This window comes from Phyllobates terribilis, unplaced genomic scaffold, assembly GCF_046119375.1.
Source record: "Phyllobates terribilis strain yellow unplaced genomic scaffold, ASM4611937v1 Scaffold_1__5_contigs__length_1240528914, whole genome shotgun sequence".
Taxonomy (NCBI): Eukaryota; Metazoa; Chordata; class Amphibia; order Anura; family Dendrobatidae; genus Phyllobates; species Phyllobates terribilis.
This window is the reverse complement of record NW_027362761.1, coordinates 833361635-833377602: the sequence shown is the minus strand read 5'-3', so window position 1 is coordinate 833377602 and position 15968 is coordinate 833361635. Positions and strand designations below refer to the sequence as shown.

Here is a 15968-nt window from a genome sequence, read left to right as displayed (position 1 = left end):
CCTAAAGGCTACTAAACTAAATGAAGATAAATGAAATTTTCCCTCTGGCTATATAACATTGCAGGCCGCAATACACACTGCTAGTTTTCTCATATGCTTTTGAAATCCTTGGTGCCCATTTTAGTGGAATGGAACTGAAGTTTATCCAATTCACCGCGTACTGGAAATGATTTAAACAAAGCTCATGTTAAGACGGAGGTTAATCATGTAGACATCTGAGTGCAGCTCATATATCAACTAGACAGACATGAAGTCTCAGTGGTCATTTCCAAGGCACATTTGTAATTAATATGTAAAGCTGTTTCCACTTAAAACAGTAAGTTATTATAATAAATGAAGCTCAAATCCACAATGAAAATATCATTATACAACAGTATACAAAAATGTGGATTATAGGGTCAAACTCCTTAATTCTGCATTCAAATGGGCAATCTTGGCTTGTACCACATAGTCCAAGATGTATGGCCCAAAATAGCCATGACAGCTGGCATCAAATAATACAAATGCAAGCAGCACTGCCGGTCGCAGACTTCTCCCACCTACTCGCAGTGCTTGCCCATCCTATACAACAAGGCAAACAATAGGATAAAGTGTAGTTGGAATGAAAATACTATAGTTCTTTATATAGACATACGACTAGGCATGTACTAAAAAATTCGCATTTGGCATGTTTTTATATATGTTTTAAAAAAAAAGGATGGCTATCATCAGAAAATGAGCTATTGTTTGAATCCGATTTTGGTAAAAAGTTTTTTTCATATTGAGATTTTTATAAAAAAAAATAGCAATCTTGCAATTTTCACAGTGGCCACTAGCATTTTTTAGACTCATATTTCCTCTCCTTTCAGGAAGAGTTTTCAGCAGGCTCCTTATCATGAGTAGTGTTGAGCGAATTTGCTCGGCATTTCAAATTCAGGTTCGTGTTCGGGGTTCCGGCTTGTTCACGCCAAAAAATCGGCTCCCCCCATGAACATCCCTGATTTGCCACGCAGTCACGCAGATAACACGAACCCGAATTTGAACCCGAATTTGAAATGCCGAACATATTAGCTCAACACTAATCATGAGAGGCAAAATTACCGCTATAAAAAGCTAATAATACAGGATCAATCACAATGAGTGATGTCACACCTGACCCTGTTTCCCCTCCCTGAACAATGACCTTCACACTAGATACGTCAATAAAAAAGATAGGTTCAGTGTCTGTTCATTGTGGCTATGTACACGCGTTGTTTCCTGAAACAACAAGAAGTTAAAGTCTAAAAAAGCCATGGTGCTCAATGTGAAGATTCAAAGAGTTCTATTGTTTTCAATACAGATGGTGATAGGGAAAAAAAAATTAAAAATTAAGTTAACACAAAAATCTGATTTAAACAATAGCTGATTTTCTAATGACAGCTTCCCTTTAACACTTTTTTTCTGACAATAATTCTAAACTACGAGTCAGAGGCTAAATAAAATACTTTTCCCATAGGCACACAAATATATTTTTTTCTCTCAACCATAATTTCCCAGAAAATGCTGTCAGCCAGTAGTACCCACAATCAGTGACAGTACACCAAATTAACAGTTCATTCCAATATATTATAAAAATCATTGCTCATATGCCACTTCCTTTTTCAATGCTAATTAAATCCCGCTGATTGGATTTCTTGGGAGACTATGAGGTATTCACTTTTTTAGAATATTTTCATACATACTGGGAGGTTGGGAAACTGGCAAGATGGGATATTTGCAGATATTCAGGATATGTCCACTGAGTAAATACACAGTGGAAAAATCAGATATGTATTTTCCCCAGAGTGGGTGGCAGAAATCTAGGGAAGAACCTCAGATTTTTGCTCAAATATGCTGAAATAATGGTTAGACCAATTGAAGAGGGCTAATCTGATATCTGACCTATTCAAGAGTTTTTTCAAATCACTCCCAGAAAGCATGGTTTTATAATTGAAAGCAATGGGGCATGTTTTGCAAGAGTTTTTCACACAAATTTTGCCATGTGAACATACCCTTTCTTGGGGCCACATCTGCCATGAGGCGAACTGAGCAACTTGTCCAAGGCTGCAGAATGCAACATATTAGAAGGGTGGAAGGAATGGCTAAGAGCTACAGACTGAAGGCTTTTTCACATATTCAGTGGCAGATGGCAGTGGCTACTACTTTTGCCAATGAGTTCCATTAAAAAAACCTCTCCCACTTTTCTTAGATTCTCACTACTGTCCTAAAACAGAAAAACTACCTGGACTGCTGAGATCCGCCTCTGCCTGCAGTCGGAGACATGACCATGGTGGAAGGAAAGGGTGGCAGCATGGCGCTACTGCTGAGGAAGATTAAGCTTGTGCTTTCTATGGATCCTTACTGACCTCATAAAGATTGTTCCATGCTGCACAATAGGTTATGTATATGTATATATGTATGTCTTTTATACTGTATGTATTTGAAATGTATGTGCATGTATGTATTTACATTATGTATAAATATACAGTGTCTGTGTAATTATTGTGTGTATATAGGTATTTGTAATGTATATATATATATATGTATTTGAATTATGCATAATGCATGTGTACATATTTGTAATATACATGTATATATGTAAGTGTCTATTTTGTGTAGAGTATGTATATAGTCTATTTTGTGTAGAGTATGTATATATGTACAGTACAGACCAAAAGTTTGGACACACCTTCTCATTTAAAGATTTTTCTGCATTTTCATGACTATGAAAATTGTACATTCACACTGAAGGCATCAAAACTATGAATTAACACATGTGGAATTATATACTTAACAAAAAAGTGTGAAACAACTGAAAATATGTCTTATATTCTAGGTTCTTCAAAGTAGCCACCTTTTGCTTTGATGACTGCTTTGCACACTCTTGGCATCCTCTTGATGAGCTTCAAGAGGTAGTCACCGAAAATGGTCTTCCAACAATCTTGAAGGAGTTCCCAGAGATGCTTAGCACTAGTTGGCCCTTTTGCCTTCACTCTGCGGTCCAGTTCATTCACAGTTTTGATGCCTTCAGTGTGAATGTACAATTTTCATAGTCATGAAAATACAGAAAAAAATTTAAATGAGAAGTTGTGTCCAAACTTTTGGTCTGTACTGTATGTGTGCATAATGTGTAATATACAGTATGTTGCCTCTTCCGTGTAGAAGGTTATATAGTTGAATATTTGAATGGTTGTAAATTGTAATAACTTTATCCATTGTATGAGATCCTTACCTGTCCGAGTGTGTAAAATCCCTTTACATGTTGTTTTTATATTCTTTATGTTTCTATCATTAATCAACATAAATGCAATTTCTATAAATATGGGACAATTGTTGTAAAAAATGTCTGATTCATACAATGCAGCTGTGGCATGGTTATCCTATTTTATAATCATGGGAAATCTGGGAACATTTGGCAAATGGTGAAAAGTTTCACGCTTCATGTCATTAAGCAAATGCTGAGCTTCTATTTGGAGATTTATGAAAACCGGCACAAATGGAAAAGTGAAGAAGTTACACTTTTCATGTACTAAACGGAAATGAGTATTTTAATAATTAGCTATTGATTAGCTATTAACAACCTACTGAATGTTAAAGCTTGTTTTTTTGAAAAAATAATATAGTAGATATAAGAGAAAATTATATAAATATAATAATATATTAATGAAAAATAAAAAAAAACTATTTTTTTTATTTTGTTGCTTGAATTACAAATGAAAGATTAGTTGAAATAACTTTACCTGCAAAACTGATACTCTGAGCTATACCTAGGGAGGGCCTATAGGAGTGGTAGATATTTTCTGGCCCTTGATGATGTAATCTCTAAATTTTACACCACCTCACAGGCTCAACAATAGGCATAATAAAACATTGTACAGAATTTTTTCAATTGTACAGGTACAAAGCAAAAGCCAGTAGACAAGTTTAACAGACTTAGAACTACAGTATATAGATAGGGGCCTTTAGTATCACTATAAACCATAACTGAGTATAAATTTGCAGATCACTATTCACTTCACAGTTTTCTAGTTTATGGCTCAATTCACAAAGCAATTGTTATTAGGATACAACGGTTAATATGGGGTTTTCTTTGAAAGCCTCAAACATGGATGTAACTTTCAAAACATTGCTTGGCATGAGAAGATTGGTGCATTTGAAAACGTTTCTGACATGATTTATTCATAATGATAATTTTATAACTTTAAAATCAAATAAATAAATTTTTCACCCACCATGCTATTCATTTTTGAAGACGTTGAGATTGTTCTCTGTTTTCGAAAATGAGACAATTCATCTGGTTGTCCTTCCTTGGGTTTGAATGCCATCTTGCTGCCCCCTGCTGTGCCCTCGGATGATGAACGCAAACGTCTTTCTGAATATCTCCCGTCTCGGTGTGGGCTGAAACTACTGGCATAGTTAACTGGGAACACACAGATGGTAGTTCTGATAAGTGTATGCTAAAACGAAATACATTCCGTTCTGTTGTAACAGAATAAAAACATTTCCGTCTCAAGTGACAACTATACATAACTGTATAATAGGTAATAATCGGGACACTGAGACTTGGCTGCTGGGTCAAAATCATAAAACAGGTTTTTGGCCCTACGACCAGTGCAGTCAGACAAGGTCATGCACCAGTACAATATCACAACAACTGCAAACTTTGTACACTGAAGTTATTTGTTTAGCTATTGGATGGAAATGATTTAAAGATATTGGGGCATATTATCAATAGTATCTCATTTACAGTGCAAGCTAAGACTAAATTGACTTAAAATGCACCAAATTTAACGAAGCATTTGATAATTTTTCACATATTTTGTGCAGCTTTAGACTTCTCTAGTCCACATTTACACCACCAATTAGTTGGCTTACTTGGAGCCAAAAATTTACATTTTTGGCAAATAGTTTGACATTTAATTTAGACAATGTCTCAGGCCACACACCTTTGTTGGATAAGACATAGAATGTGTCTAAAACATAAGAAATGTGTTTTTTTTTGCTGAATATTCTCCTAGAATTATGATGCATTTAGCATAATAAATCTTTTATAGTTTCTTTTCTTAAATCATATATGGAGCTTAACAGCACCTTATCTTTCATGTGGCAATTTAGCCATTTAGCCTCAGTGTCAGAGCATTGACTATAGGTTAGGGTTCCACAAGAACCCTAACCTATATTATTTGAGCCCCATATAGACAAATACCCAAGTCCCACCATAGAGAACCCTGCAAATTTCTCATCCTCCACATTGTTTGGAGAACACTTGAAAAGATAACATATCCTTTTGAAATTTAATGTACCCACATACAAATATGTGCTTCCTCATATTTCCTCTTGGCTCAATATATCCTCAAATGTGTGATTTGGAAAGAAGCTTGGATAATAAAAATTCTTACTGAGTTCTCTGTCGGGCGTTGGTTTATGCTCTATAGGTCTGATTTATTAAGGTGTTTGCCCCAGAATTGTGGTGTAAACACTCTAAAAACTTTCAAAATTGTAGCACAACTCAGAAGTTGCACAAAAAATATTGTTGCTCTTGGCATTTTCACTCCAGTCTCAGATAACTTTGCCAAAATGGGCAGAGATGGGTGGATGAGGAGTTGTCACGCTCAGCCATCTAATTCATAAAAAGTTGGACTAACATATGACAGAAATGTACTCCAGTAGTGACATATCTCGTAGAGGCACGTGGTACTTGTAAGATACATCTAATTCAGTAAGTTGTATTTGCTTTTTAAAGAGTTTGATGTATTTTACTCTACTACGCCCCTTCATTAAGACTGGAGTGTACAACTCCAACCCTTATGAACCAGCCCCTATGTGCTTATGTGTGGCTACCCAGTGGTTATGATGTGTATTACAGCCTGTGAAGCATTGTACTAGCATGTTGCACTATTGCTTTGAATTTTTATCTCAATAAATTAGAGTTCTTAGCAAAATTAGTGGTATAGCTAAGAGAGGACATATCTATGAAATCTATTCAATGACCCATTGGTTTGTGAACATCATATCCTCTATTTTATGGTCCCTGCACAATTGGGAAACAGAAGATTTAATGGGGGTTTTACTGTGTCACCAGAAATAAATGATATACCATATTCTGCAAAAAATTAGAACCTGGAAAGCAATGCTAAAGTGAATCTTATTATCCTTTGATGTATGAATTAGTAAGTCATCAACTGAGCGCCTTTTGATAGGTCGATAAACTATCTTGGCATATAATCTATCAAACTAAATATCAAATAATTCACCTGGTTTATATTTAATTAGGGTCGAAAACACGTTTGGTATTCTAATTGCAGACAATACTCCTGGTTTACGACAATTTTAGATTGCCACGGGGTAGAAATCATTAGTGGGTAATATGAATGTGAAAATCTAATTAAAATAGGTGCTTCTACTCAAGATGAAAGAACTGTGATGCAGCTCAGACATAATAGTTTAGGAAGGGCAGGACTTTGAACCGTCTGTTCTATGTATATTTTATTAGCTTGGTGTATTCCTTATTTACATAAAGGATTTATAACTTGGAAGAAGGCAGTCTTTGCCTTCGCCATTAGATTCCGTTTTAACTAACTTTAGATAAAAGCATACTAATGAAAGAGTGTGTTTAAGCAAAAGTGATTATTAAAATGGCTTTAGTGTCCTAATAAAGAGACGTCAGAGCTCATGTATTCTACACCTAAAGAGGTATAATTACACCTTAAAAGGGTTTTACATGATTGTAAAATAGGATTAAAAAAGGAGCTATCAACTGACATTGGTATGTTAATAAATATTTTTATTCTCTATAGTGTTAATGATCTGGGCATTGCCACTTCCCCAATCTATAGACAGCAGCTTCACTCGCTACTTTATTCAATCAGCTGGAAGGCAACATTTAGGGAACTGCCTGGCAGTGTCATCCAGACACATACATGCAACAATGTTACACAATATGATTGTAATATTGGACACTAAGTACTACATCAAAAGGGAGATGGTATCAATGGAAGATTTTACTTAGGGAACCCTCTAATCTTAGGCCAGGGTGTGATCATGCAATGTAGCACCACTACATTTTCATAGCACCTGATTACTTAAAGTGAATCTCTCACCAAGTTTATGTCACCTGATCTGAGAGCAGCAAAATGTAGAGGCAGAGACCCTGATGCCATTGATGTATCACATACTTTGCTGCTTAGTGTAGTTTTGATAAAATCACTGTTTTGTCAGCAGGAGATTTTCACTAGAGGACTAGTAAACCTGCTTCCAGGCAGTCAAGCATGTTCTATGAGCTGTCTATAACCCTGCTCCCACCACTGATCCATTGATTGACAGCTTTCTGTATACACTGTGCTTGGCAGAAATCAGTGGTATGGGCGGGGTTATATAGATCTTAGCATTTAGAGAACTGATAGATTTTATCAAAATAACAGCAAGTAGCCCAGTAAGTGATATATTGCTGAAATCAGGGTCTCTGTTCCTATACCGTGCTGCTCTCAGATGGGGTAGCAAAATCCTGGTGACAGATTCCTTTTAATCATCCAATCAATTGTGGATGAATCCCCTTCCTTAAAGGGGTTTTCCCACAAACAATAGTTATTTTTAATCAATAGATCTTGGAAAAATAATAAGTTCTACAATTGGATGTGTTAAAATAAAATATTCCTGTGCTGAGATAATCTTATATATCTGCCCCTGCTGTGTACTGTGTAATGACTGTGTCTGACCGTGCAGGAACATGGTCTGATCATACCACAGCTCCTGGCCAGGGGAGGACACAAACGAGTATACAGAAATTACAGCATGGGATCACAGCTGATTATTTCTTTGAAGTAAAACATTGTTTAAAAACAGGCAGTGAAATGTTTTACCTCACGAAAGAATCAGCTGTGATCACCTGCTGTAATGTCTGTATACTCTTTTACTTCCCCCTCTGCCCAGGAGATGTGGTATGATCAAACCATCTTCCGTGTACGGTCAGACACAGCCATTACATAAGGCAACATTTATAAGATTATCTCAGCACAGGAACATTTTATTTAAACACAGCTGATTGTGGATCTTATTATTATTCCAAGATCTATTGATTAAAATGAACTTTTGTTAGTGGGAAAACCCCTTTAAATCTCATCCCTTGCTAACCTCCGTTGCTTAATTTTCACTCCTGCTTTCAACCCAGACTGGAATAAAGTAAAGACGAGTGCATACCTCTAGTATGACTATGTTGAATCATAGCAGACTGTGTCTCGAGAGAAGCAATTCCATTTGTTTCCTGCAGTGAATGATGATTTGGCATAGTAGAAGTTGCGTGACGTTTATGATATACTGCTGGCTCAGATCTCTTTGGAAAAGTCTGTGTGGAGTAAGAGTGCTCTCCGTTTTGATATACTGGCTTATCTATAATTTGTTTCTCAGTACCATTTTTTACATTATAAGCTTTGCTTGAAGACAGTTCACAAATAGGTAAAAGTGGTTTGGAGCATACAAGAGATGGGTTTGACTCAGATCTTTCCACAAGTGCCTCAACTTTGGGCTTTGTAAAGGCCAATCCATCACATTGGGAGTTGTCCTCTGCTACATGTTTATTTTTTTCTTCTTTTGTAGTAATCGAAAGTGGGCTGGCAACATTTTGTGAGGTAGAAACTAGATGGCAATGCTGTTTGCTGGAATGCTGATTTGTACTGTTTGGCAAAGAATCAGCTTCAGAGGCTGAATCATCCATAAAAGTGAAGTCTGATGGAGTCTGTGGAGCAGTTGTATGATCAGTAGATATAAGGGGTGACTGCAATGAGTGTTCTGTAAAATCTGTTACTTCAGTGGTGCTATGTTGTACCGTCTTGCTAAGTAAATAATTTGTTTCAGAATGTGTGTGAACTTCTTCTTTATACCCGGATGTTTGTGATGGTGTGGGTGTTGTACACTGAGATCCATGTTTAGAGAACCTGTAATGGGATGAAAATGACCTAGGGAGAAGTTTCCTTGAGGAATGTTTAAAAGAATGCCTGGTTTGATCTTCTATAAATCCTGAGTCATCTTCACCTTTACCCAAACAGTTTGTGAACACATTTTTATGACTTGAATGTTCTTTCTTCCCCTCAAAGTTTTCCGTAAAAGATCTGGTGATTTTCTTTCTACTTAATCCAGGAATACAAGTAGAGCCCTTCAGTTTTATCTTAGACTGCTCTTCCAAATCAAGATTTTTTAGTTCATTTTGGTCTGCCACGGAATTATTTCTAACTTGACTACATTCATACTTTTGAGCACTTTCTTTTTTGTGTTGAAAACTTAAAGATGGAGTACGAAAAATACTTCGGCGTTTTCCGGTGCTACCTGAGCTAGAATTTGTACTTGAAGGGGAAGAACTGTGCAGTCCACCAGCATTGTTGGAAGAAGGCGAGGAAGGCAATGAATCTTGTTTACGATTTAAAGTGCGTCTAAATATTGGCAGCCTGGAGACAAGTGCTGAGCGCTTTGTTCCTAAGTCCCCCATCAGAACTAATGTTATTGCCTGTGAAAACACAATAAATATAGCATTGTAAATGATTTACCGTATATTACTGTATACAACCAACACAAACCTCTAAATGCAGGTATAGCAGAGCTGGATTTAGTGCACTTGTGAATACTCTGTAGGAAGCAGTTTTTTAGGAAAATCGCAGGCATCGCATTACAATATCATACCAAGTAAGAAACTCTGCTCTGCTGCATACATAACAGGAACTTTTTTTATTTATGTAAAAAATTTTGTACATAAAAAGGTCTAAAAATTGTAATTTTCTTTTTTGCAAAATAAGTATACCCAGGGCTGGCGTTAGAGGGAATTTCCTTGGCACTTGCCCAGGCTCCCCTGTCTACAGAAGGGCCCTCTGCTGTAAGCTCACTGAGTTCCGTGTTGTCAAGTGTTATCTGTAGCTCCATCTCAGCAGCAGAAGTCGGGAGTGCACTGTTCACCTCAGTGGATCTCAAGATCTGGCCAAGGTTATAAAAGAATTTCTGCATTACTCAAGGTTCACAAGAGCACAGTGGCCTCCATAATCCTTAAATGGAAGAAGTTTAGGACCACTAGTAGTCTTCCTAGACCTGACCGTCCAGCGAAACTGAGCAATCGTGGGAGCAGAACCTTGGTGAGAGAGGTAAAGAAGAACCCCAAGATCACTGTGACTGAGCTCCAGAGATGCAGTAGGGAAATGGGAGAAAGTTCCACAAATTTAACTATCACTGAAACCCTCCACCAGTCAGGCCTTTATGGCAGAGTGGCCCAACGGAAGCCTCTCCTCAGTGCAAGACATATGAAAGCCTGCATAGAGTTTGCTCAAAAACACATGAAGGACTCTCAGACTATGAGAAATAAGATTCTCTGGTCTGATGAGACAAAGATAGAACTTTTTGGTGATAATTCTAAGTGGCATGTGAGGAGAAAACTAGGCACTGCTCATCACCTGCCCAATACAATCCCAACAGTGAAACATGGTGGTAGCAGCATCATGCTATGGGGGTGTTTTTCAGCTGCAGGGACAGGACGACTGGTTGCAATTGAAGGAAACATGAATGCATCCAAGTACAGAGATATCCTGGATGAAAACCTCTTCCAGAGTGCTCTGGACCTCAGACTTGACCGAAGGTTCACCTTCCAACAAAACAATGACCCTAAGCACACAGCTAAAATAACAAAGGAGTGGTTTCAGAACAACTCTGCGACCATTCTTGACAGGCCCAGCCAGAGCCCTGACCTAAACCCAATTGAGCATCTCTGGATAGACCTGAAAATGGCTGGCCACCAACATTCACTAGTCAACCTGACGGAACTGGAGAGGATCTGCAAGGAAGAATGGCAGAGGATCCCCAAATCCAGGTGTGAAAAAATTGTTGCATCATTCCTAAGAAGACACATGTCTGTACTAGCTCAAAAGGGTGCTTCTACTCAATACTGAGCAAAGGGTCTGAATACTTATGACCATGTGATATTTCACTTTTTCTTTTTTAATAAATTTGCAAAAATGTCTACATTTCTGTTTTTCAATCAAGATGGGATGCAGAGTGTACTTAAATGAGAAAAAAAATGAACTTTTTAGAATTTACCAAATGGCTGCAATGAAACAAAGAGTGAAAATTTAAAGGCGTCTGAATACTTTCCTTACCCACTGTATATTTTCTAATATTGCGCTGGTCAGTCACCTGACCACTGCAGCCTATTAAAGGAGGTGCTGTGCAGAGTCACGTCACCACTTGAGAAACTATACCCAAAAAACTGCAGAATTGCTGTTTTTTTTTCATTCCCCTTTTTAAGGACTCATTCACATGTACATGTTTCCAATATGTGACTTTTTTTTTTCCTCCTTTTCTCCGAAGAGGCAATTTGCATATAAAATTTCCCAGAGGAGCACTGCATGGCGAATAGTGTTGAGCGAGCATGCTCGACACTGCTCGGTACTCGCCCGAGCATCACGCTACTCGGGAGGTTCGGCGAGCACCGAGCATTTCCGGGTTACTCGGGCGGGAGCTCGGGTCTCCACCTTGCATGTTTGGCGCTCTTTACAGAGCCAATGAACATGCAGGGATTGCCAGCCAGTCACTGTAATGCCGCAGCCATGTTGGTTGTGGGCATTACATTGATTGGCTGGCTGCATAGCGTCACCTCGAGTATTTAAAACCGGGCGCCGCCATCTTGGACACAAACGACCGGGATCACCTAGTGTAGGGAAAGTGCTGCTGAGCTAGGGAGAGATTTATAGTGCAAAATAGGTAGTGTAGGGTCTCTAAAGCCTGCCAAATCAAACAAAGAGTCCTTCTCAGGACTAATATCCATCCCAGATATCAGGCAGGCAGGCTGTATAGGAGACACAGTGGTTATACCAGCAAACGCTGAATTACAGTCCTGTGTGGTGCTGCTCAAATTGCTAGAATTAGCTCCAGGTCTCGGGGGCCAGGAAAAATCCTTTTTTTTTTTCATCTAAAACCTCTTTTTTTTTTTTCCTCCTTCACACTGTACAAATACCCATCTTATTAACCTTTTGGTGTCCCCCCCCCCAAAAAAAAAAAAAAAGTGTGTCTGTGACAGTTCAGACACAAATATATCTGTTTAAAAGAGTCTGGTGTAGGCCAGAGAAATAGAAGTGTGGTTTTGCAGTTACACGGTTCAAACCTCTGTATTATCCACTTTTGGGCCACTTTTACCTAAAAAAAACCCAGTTTGAGAGTGTCGCTCACTGTTTAGCTCCAAATATATCTATTTAAAAAAGTCTGGTATACACCAGTAAATTATAACTGTGGTTTTGCCGTTCCACGGTAAAAAATCTCTATTACCCTGCTTTTTCCATTTTTTGCCGTAAAAAAAAAACTGTAATAGTGTCTCCCTGATTGTTCAGACACAAATATATCTGTTTAAAAGAGTCTGGTGTAGGCCAGAGAAATAGAAGTGTGGTTTTGCAGTTCCACGGTTCAAACCTCTGTATTATCCACTTTTGGGCCATTTTTACCTTAAAAAAAAAGTGTGAGTGTGTCGCTCACTGTTCAGCCGCAAATATATCTATTTAAAAAAGTCAGGTATACACCAGTAAATTATAACTGTGGTTTTGCTGTTCCATGGTAAACAAACTCTATTATCCAGCTTTTGTTTTTTTTTTCGTAAAAAAAAAACACTAATAGTGTCTCCCTGATTGTTCAGACACAAATATATCTGTTTAAAATAGTCTGGTGTAGGCCAGAGAAATAGAAGTGTGGTTTTGCAGTTCCACGGGTCAAATCTCTGTATTATCCTGCTTTTGGCATTTTTTGCCGTAAAGAAAAACAGTAATAGTGTCTCCTGATTGTTCAGACACAAATATATCTGCTTAAAAGAGTCTGGTATACACCAGTAAATTATAACTGTGGTTTTGCCGTTCCACTGTAAAAAATCTCTATTATCCAGATTTTGGTATTTTTTCCGTAAAGAAAAACAGTAATAGTGTCTCCCTGATTGTTCAGACACAAATATATCTGTTTAAAATAATCTCGTTTAGGCCAGAGAAATAGAAGTGTGGTTTTGCAGCTCCACGGTTCAAACCTCTGTATTATCCACTTTTGGGCCATTTTTACCTAAAAAAAACCAGTTTGAGTGTGTTGCTCACTGTTCAGCCACAAATATATCTATTTAAAAAAGTCTGGTATACACCAGTAAATTATAACTGTGGTTTTGCCGTTCCACGGTAAAAGATCTCTATTATCCAGCTTTTGGTATTTTTTTCGTAAAGAAAAACAGTAATAGTGTCTCTTGATTGTTCAGACACAAATATATTTGTTTAAAATAGTCTGGTGTAGGACCGAGAAATAGAAGTGTAGTTTTGCAGTTCCACGGGTCAAATCTCTGTATTATCCTGGTTTTGGCATTTTTTGCCGTAAAGAAAAACTGTAATAGTGTCTCCTAATTGTTCAGACACAGATATATCTGTTTAAAAGAGTCTGGTGTAGGCCCGAGAAATAGAAGTGTGGTTTTGCAGTTCCACGGGTCAAATCTCTGTATTATCCTGCTTTTGGCATTTTTTGCTGTAAAGAAAAACAGTAATAGTGTCTCCTGATTGTTCAGACACAAATATATCTGTTTAAAAGAGTCTGGTGTAGGCCCGAGAAATAAAACTGTGGTTTTCCTCTTCCACGGTTCTAATCTCCTTTTTATTACCCTTTTTCCATTGATACTGCGAGTGTAAGCTATTTTACTTCATTTACATTGGGCAAGGCACGTGGCAAGGGACGTGGAACTAGACATTCTGGTGATGGTGCGTGCACGGGGCCATGGTCAAGGTGAAAATGTGCCACAACCAACAGCCACATCTTCTCACTCCCAGTTCTTGACCGAATTACTAGGGAAGCACAGAACAACACCAGTATTGCGAACTGATCAGTGTGAACAGGTTATTAATTGGATAGCAGATAATACTTCCAGTTACCTGTCTGTCTTCCACACGGTCAAATCTTAGTATCCGTGAGTCTTGACCGCATACTCCTCCTCACACTGATGCTCCTTCCTCCCACCATGCCGAGTGTCGTCAGACAGCAACTGATCCCACACTTGGACACTCTGAAGAGCTGTTCACTGGTCCATTTCCCGATTTGATCCCATGTAGCGATGCCCAAATATTTGAACAGCCACGGCCACAGGAAGTCGACGCTGGCAATTTGTCACAAGAGGTGGATGATGATGAGACACAATTGCCAGGAAGTGAGGAGGAGGATCGTGGTGTGCAAGTGGAAGAGGAGGAAGTGGTGGATGATCTAGTAACTGACCCAACGTGGCAGGAGGACATGCAGAGCGAGGCCAGCAGCACACAGGATGAGGGAGGCAGAGTACCCCAACAGGCAGGAAGAAGCAGTGTGGTGGCCGCACACAGAAGGCAGGCAACAGTTCCCCGTAACACCAACACGAGAGACATTGGCAGTACAACCTGTAGGTCTTCCAGTGTCTGGAATTATTTAAAGACTCTGCTGATAACCCCAAAAAGGCCAATTGTACCACCTGCCATGCCAGCATCAGCAGGGGTGACAAAACTACCAGCCTGACCACCACCAGCATGATCAGGCACATGGCAGCAAAGCACCCGACTTTGTGGGGTGAACACCAGGGTCCACGACCAGTGTCAGCGGGTGTCACCACTGCTTCTTCCGCTGTTGTGCGTGCAATAGAGCCCCCTGTTGTGTGTGCAAGGCAATCCCCTGTCCATACTGCATGCAAAGATGCCCCCTCCTCTCAGTCTTCACTTGTTATGGCAGTTTCTCAAGAAACAGCATCAACGTCCACGTCCACGTCCCACCGCAGCGTTCAATTGTCCATATCTCAGACCTTTGAACGAAAGCGGAAATTCGCAGCCAACGCCCCACAGGCCACAGTCCTAAATTCGCACATTTCACGACTGCTTGCGTTGGAAATGCTGCCTTCCAGGCTGGTGGAGATGGAATCCTTCCACAACTTTATGACGGTGGCCGTCCCTCGGTACTCGGTCCCCAGCCGACACTATTTTGCCCGGTGTGCCATCCCCACACTACACAATCACGTGTCCCAAAACATCTGCCGTGCCCTCAACAACGCAGTTACCGGGAGAGTCCACCTGACAACGGACACGTGGACAAATGCTTGTGGCCAGGGATGGTACATCTCCCTGACGGCATACTGGGTAAACATAGCGGAAGCCGGGACCCAGTCGGACCTTGGGACGGAACACATCCTCCCCACACCGAGGATTGCGGGCCCTATGTCAGTCAGAGTTGCCCCCACAGTGTACAGCTCCTGCGCATCATCCTCCTCCTCTTCCTCATGTTCAGCCTCCATCTCAGATATCACCACATCAGTTACAAGCTGGAAGCACTGCAGTACTGCCTCCGCCAAGCGGCAACAGGCTGTGCTGAAACTCATAAGCTTAGGTGATAAACCTCACACTGCTTGTGAGTTGTGGACAGCTGTGAAAGAGCAGACAGATCTGTGGCTGAGACTGCTGAACCTACATCCAGGCATGGTCGTGTGTGACAATGGCCGTCACCTGGTGGCGGCTCTGAGACAAGGCAAGATCACACACGTACCATGCCTGGCTCATGTGCTTAACCTCGTGGTTCAGCGGTTTCTTAAATCGTACCCCGAGTTGCCAGATCTGCTCGTGAAAGTACGCCGCCTGTCAGCTCATTTTCGCAAGTCGGCTACAGCTTCCGCCGCCCTTGCTGTGTTGCAGCAGCGTTTGCAGCTTCCGGCACACCGACTGGTATGTGATGTCCCCACACGTTGGAACTCTATCCTCCACATGTTGCAAAGGATTTGTGAGCAGAAGAGAGCAGTTATGGAGTACCAGTTGCATCAACGCCGTCGATATTCAGGTCAGACTCCACACATAAGACCTCAGGATTGGACCTGGATGTCTGACATATGTACCATCTTGACAAACTTTGAGGAGTCCACCAAGATGGTGAGTGGTGATGACGCCATCATTAGCGTCAGCATTCCACTTGTCTGTCTTTTGCAACGC

At 39.8% G+C, this 15968-nt stretch overlaps 1 protein-coding gene across 3 annotated transcripts in view; it reads right to left on the bottom strand.

Annotated features, from left to right (window-relative positions):
• CCSER1 (coiled-coil serine rich protein 1) overlaps nucleotides 1-15968 on the bottom strand; it is a 1466148-nt gene that overhangs the window by 1272097 nt on the left and 178083 nt on the right. For all 3 annotated transcript variants that reach the window (XM_073638131.1, XM_073638138.1, XM_073638147.1), the window contains exons 2-3: nucleotides 8194-9493; nucleotides 4230-4417 (exon numbers count right to left, since the gene is read on the bottom strand). In XM_073638131.1, coding sequence (XP_073494232.1) covers nucleotides 4230-4417; nucleotides 8194-9475 — 1470 coding nt within the window. In that variant the 5' untranslated portion in view covers nucleotides 9476-9493. The remainder of the gene's footprint in view (nucleotides 1-4229; nucleotides 4418-8193; nucleotides 9494-15968) is intronic.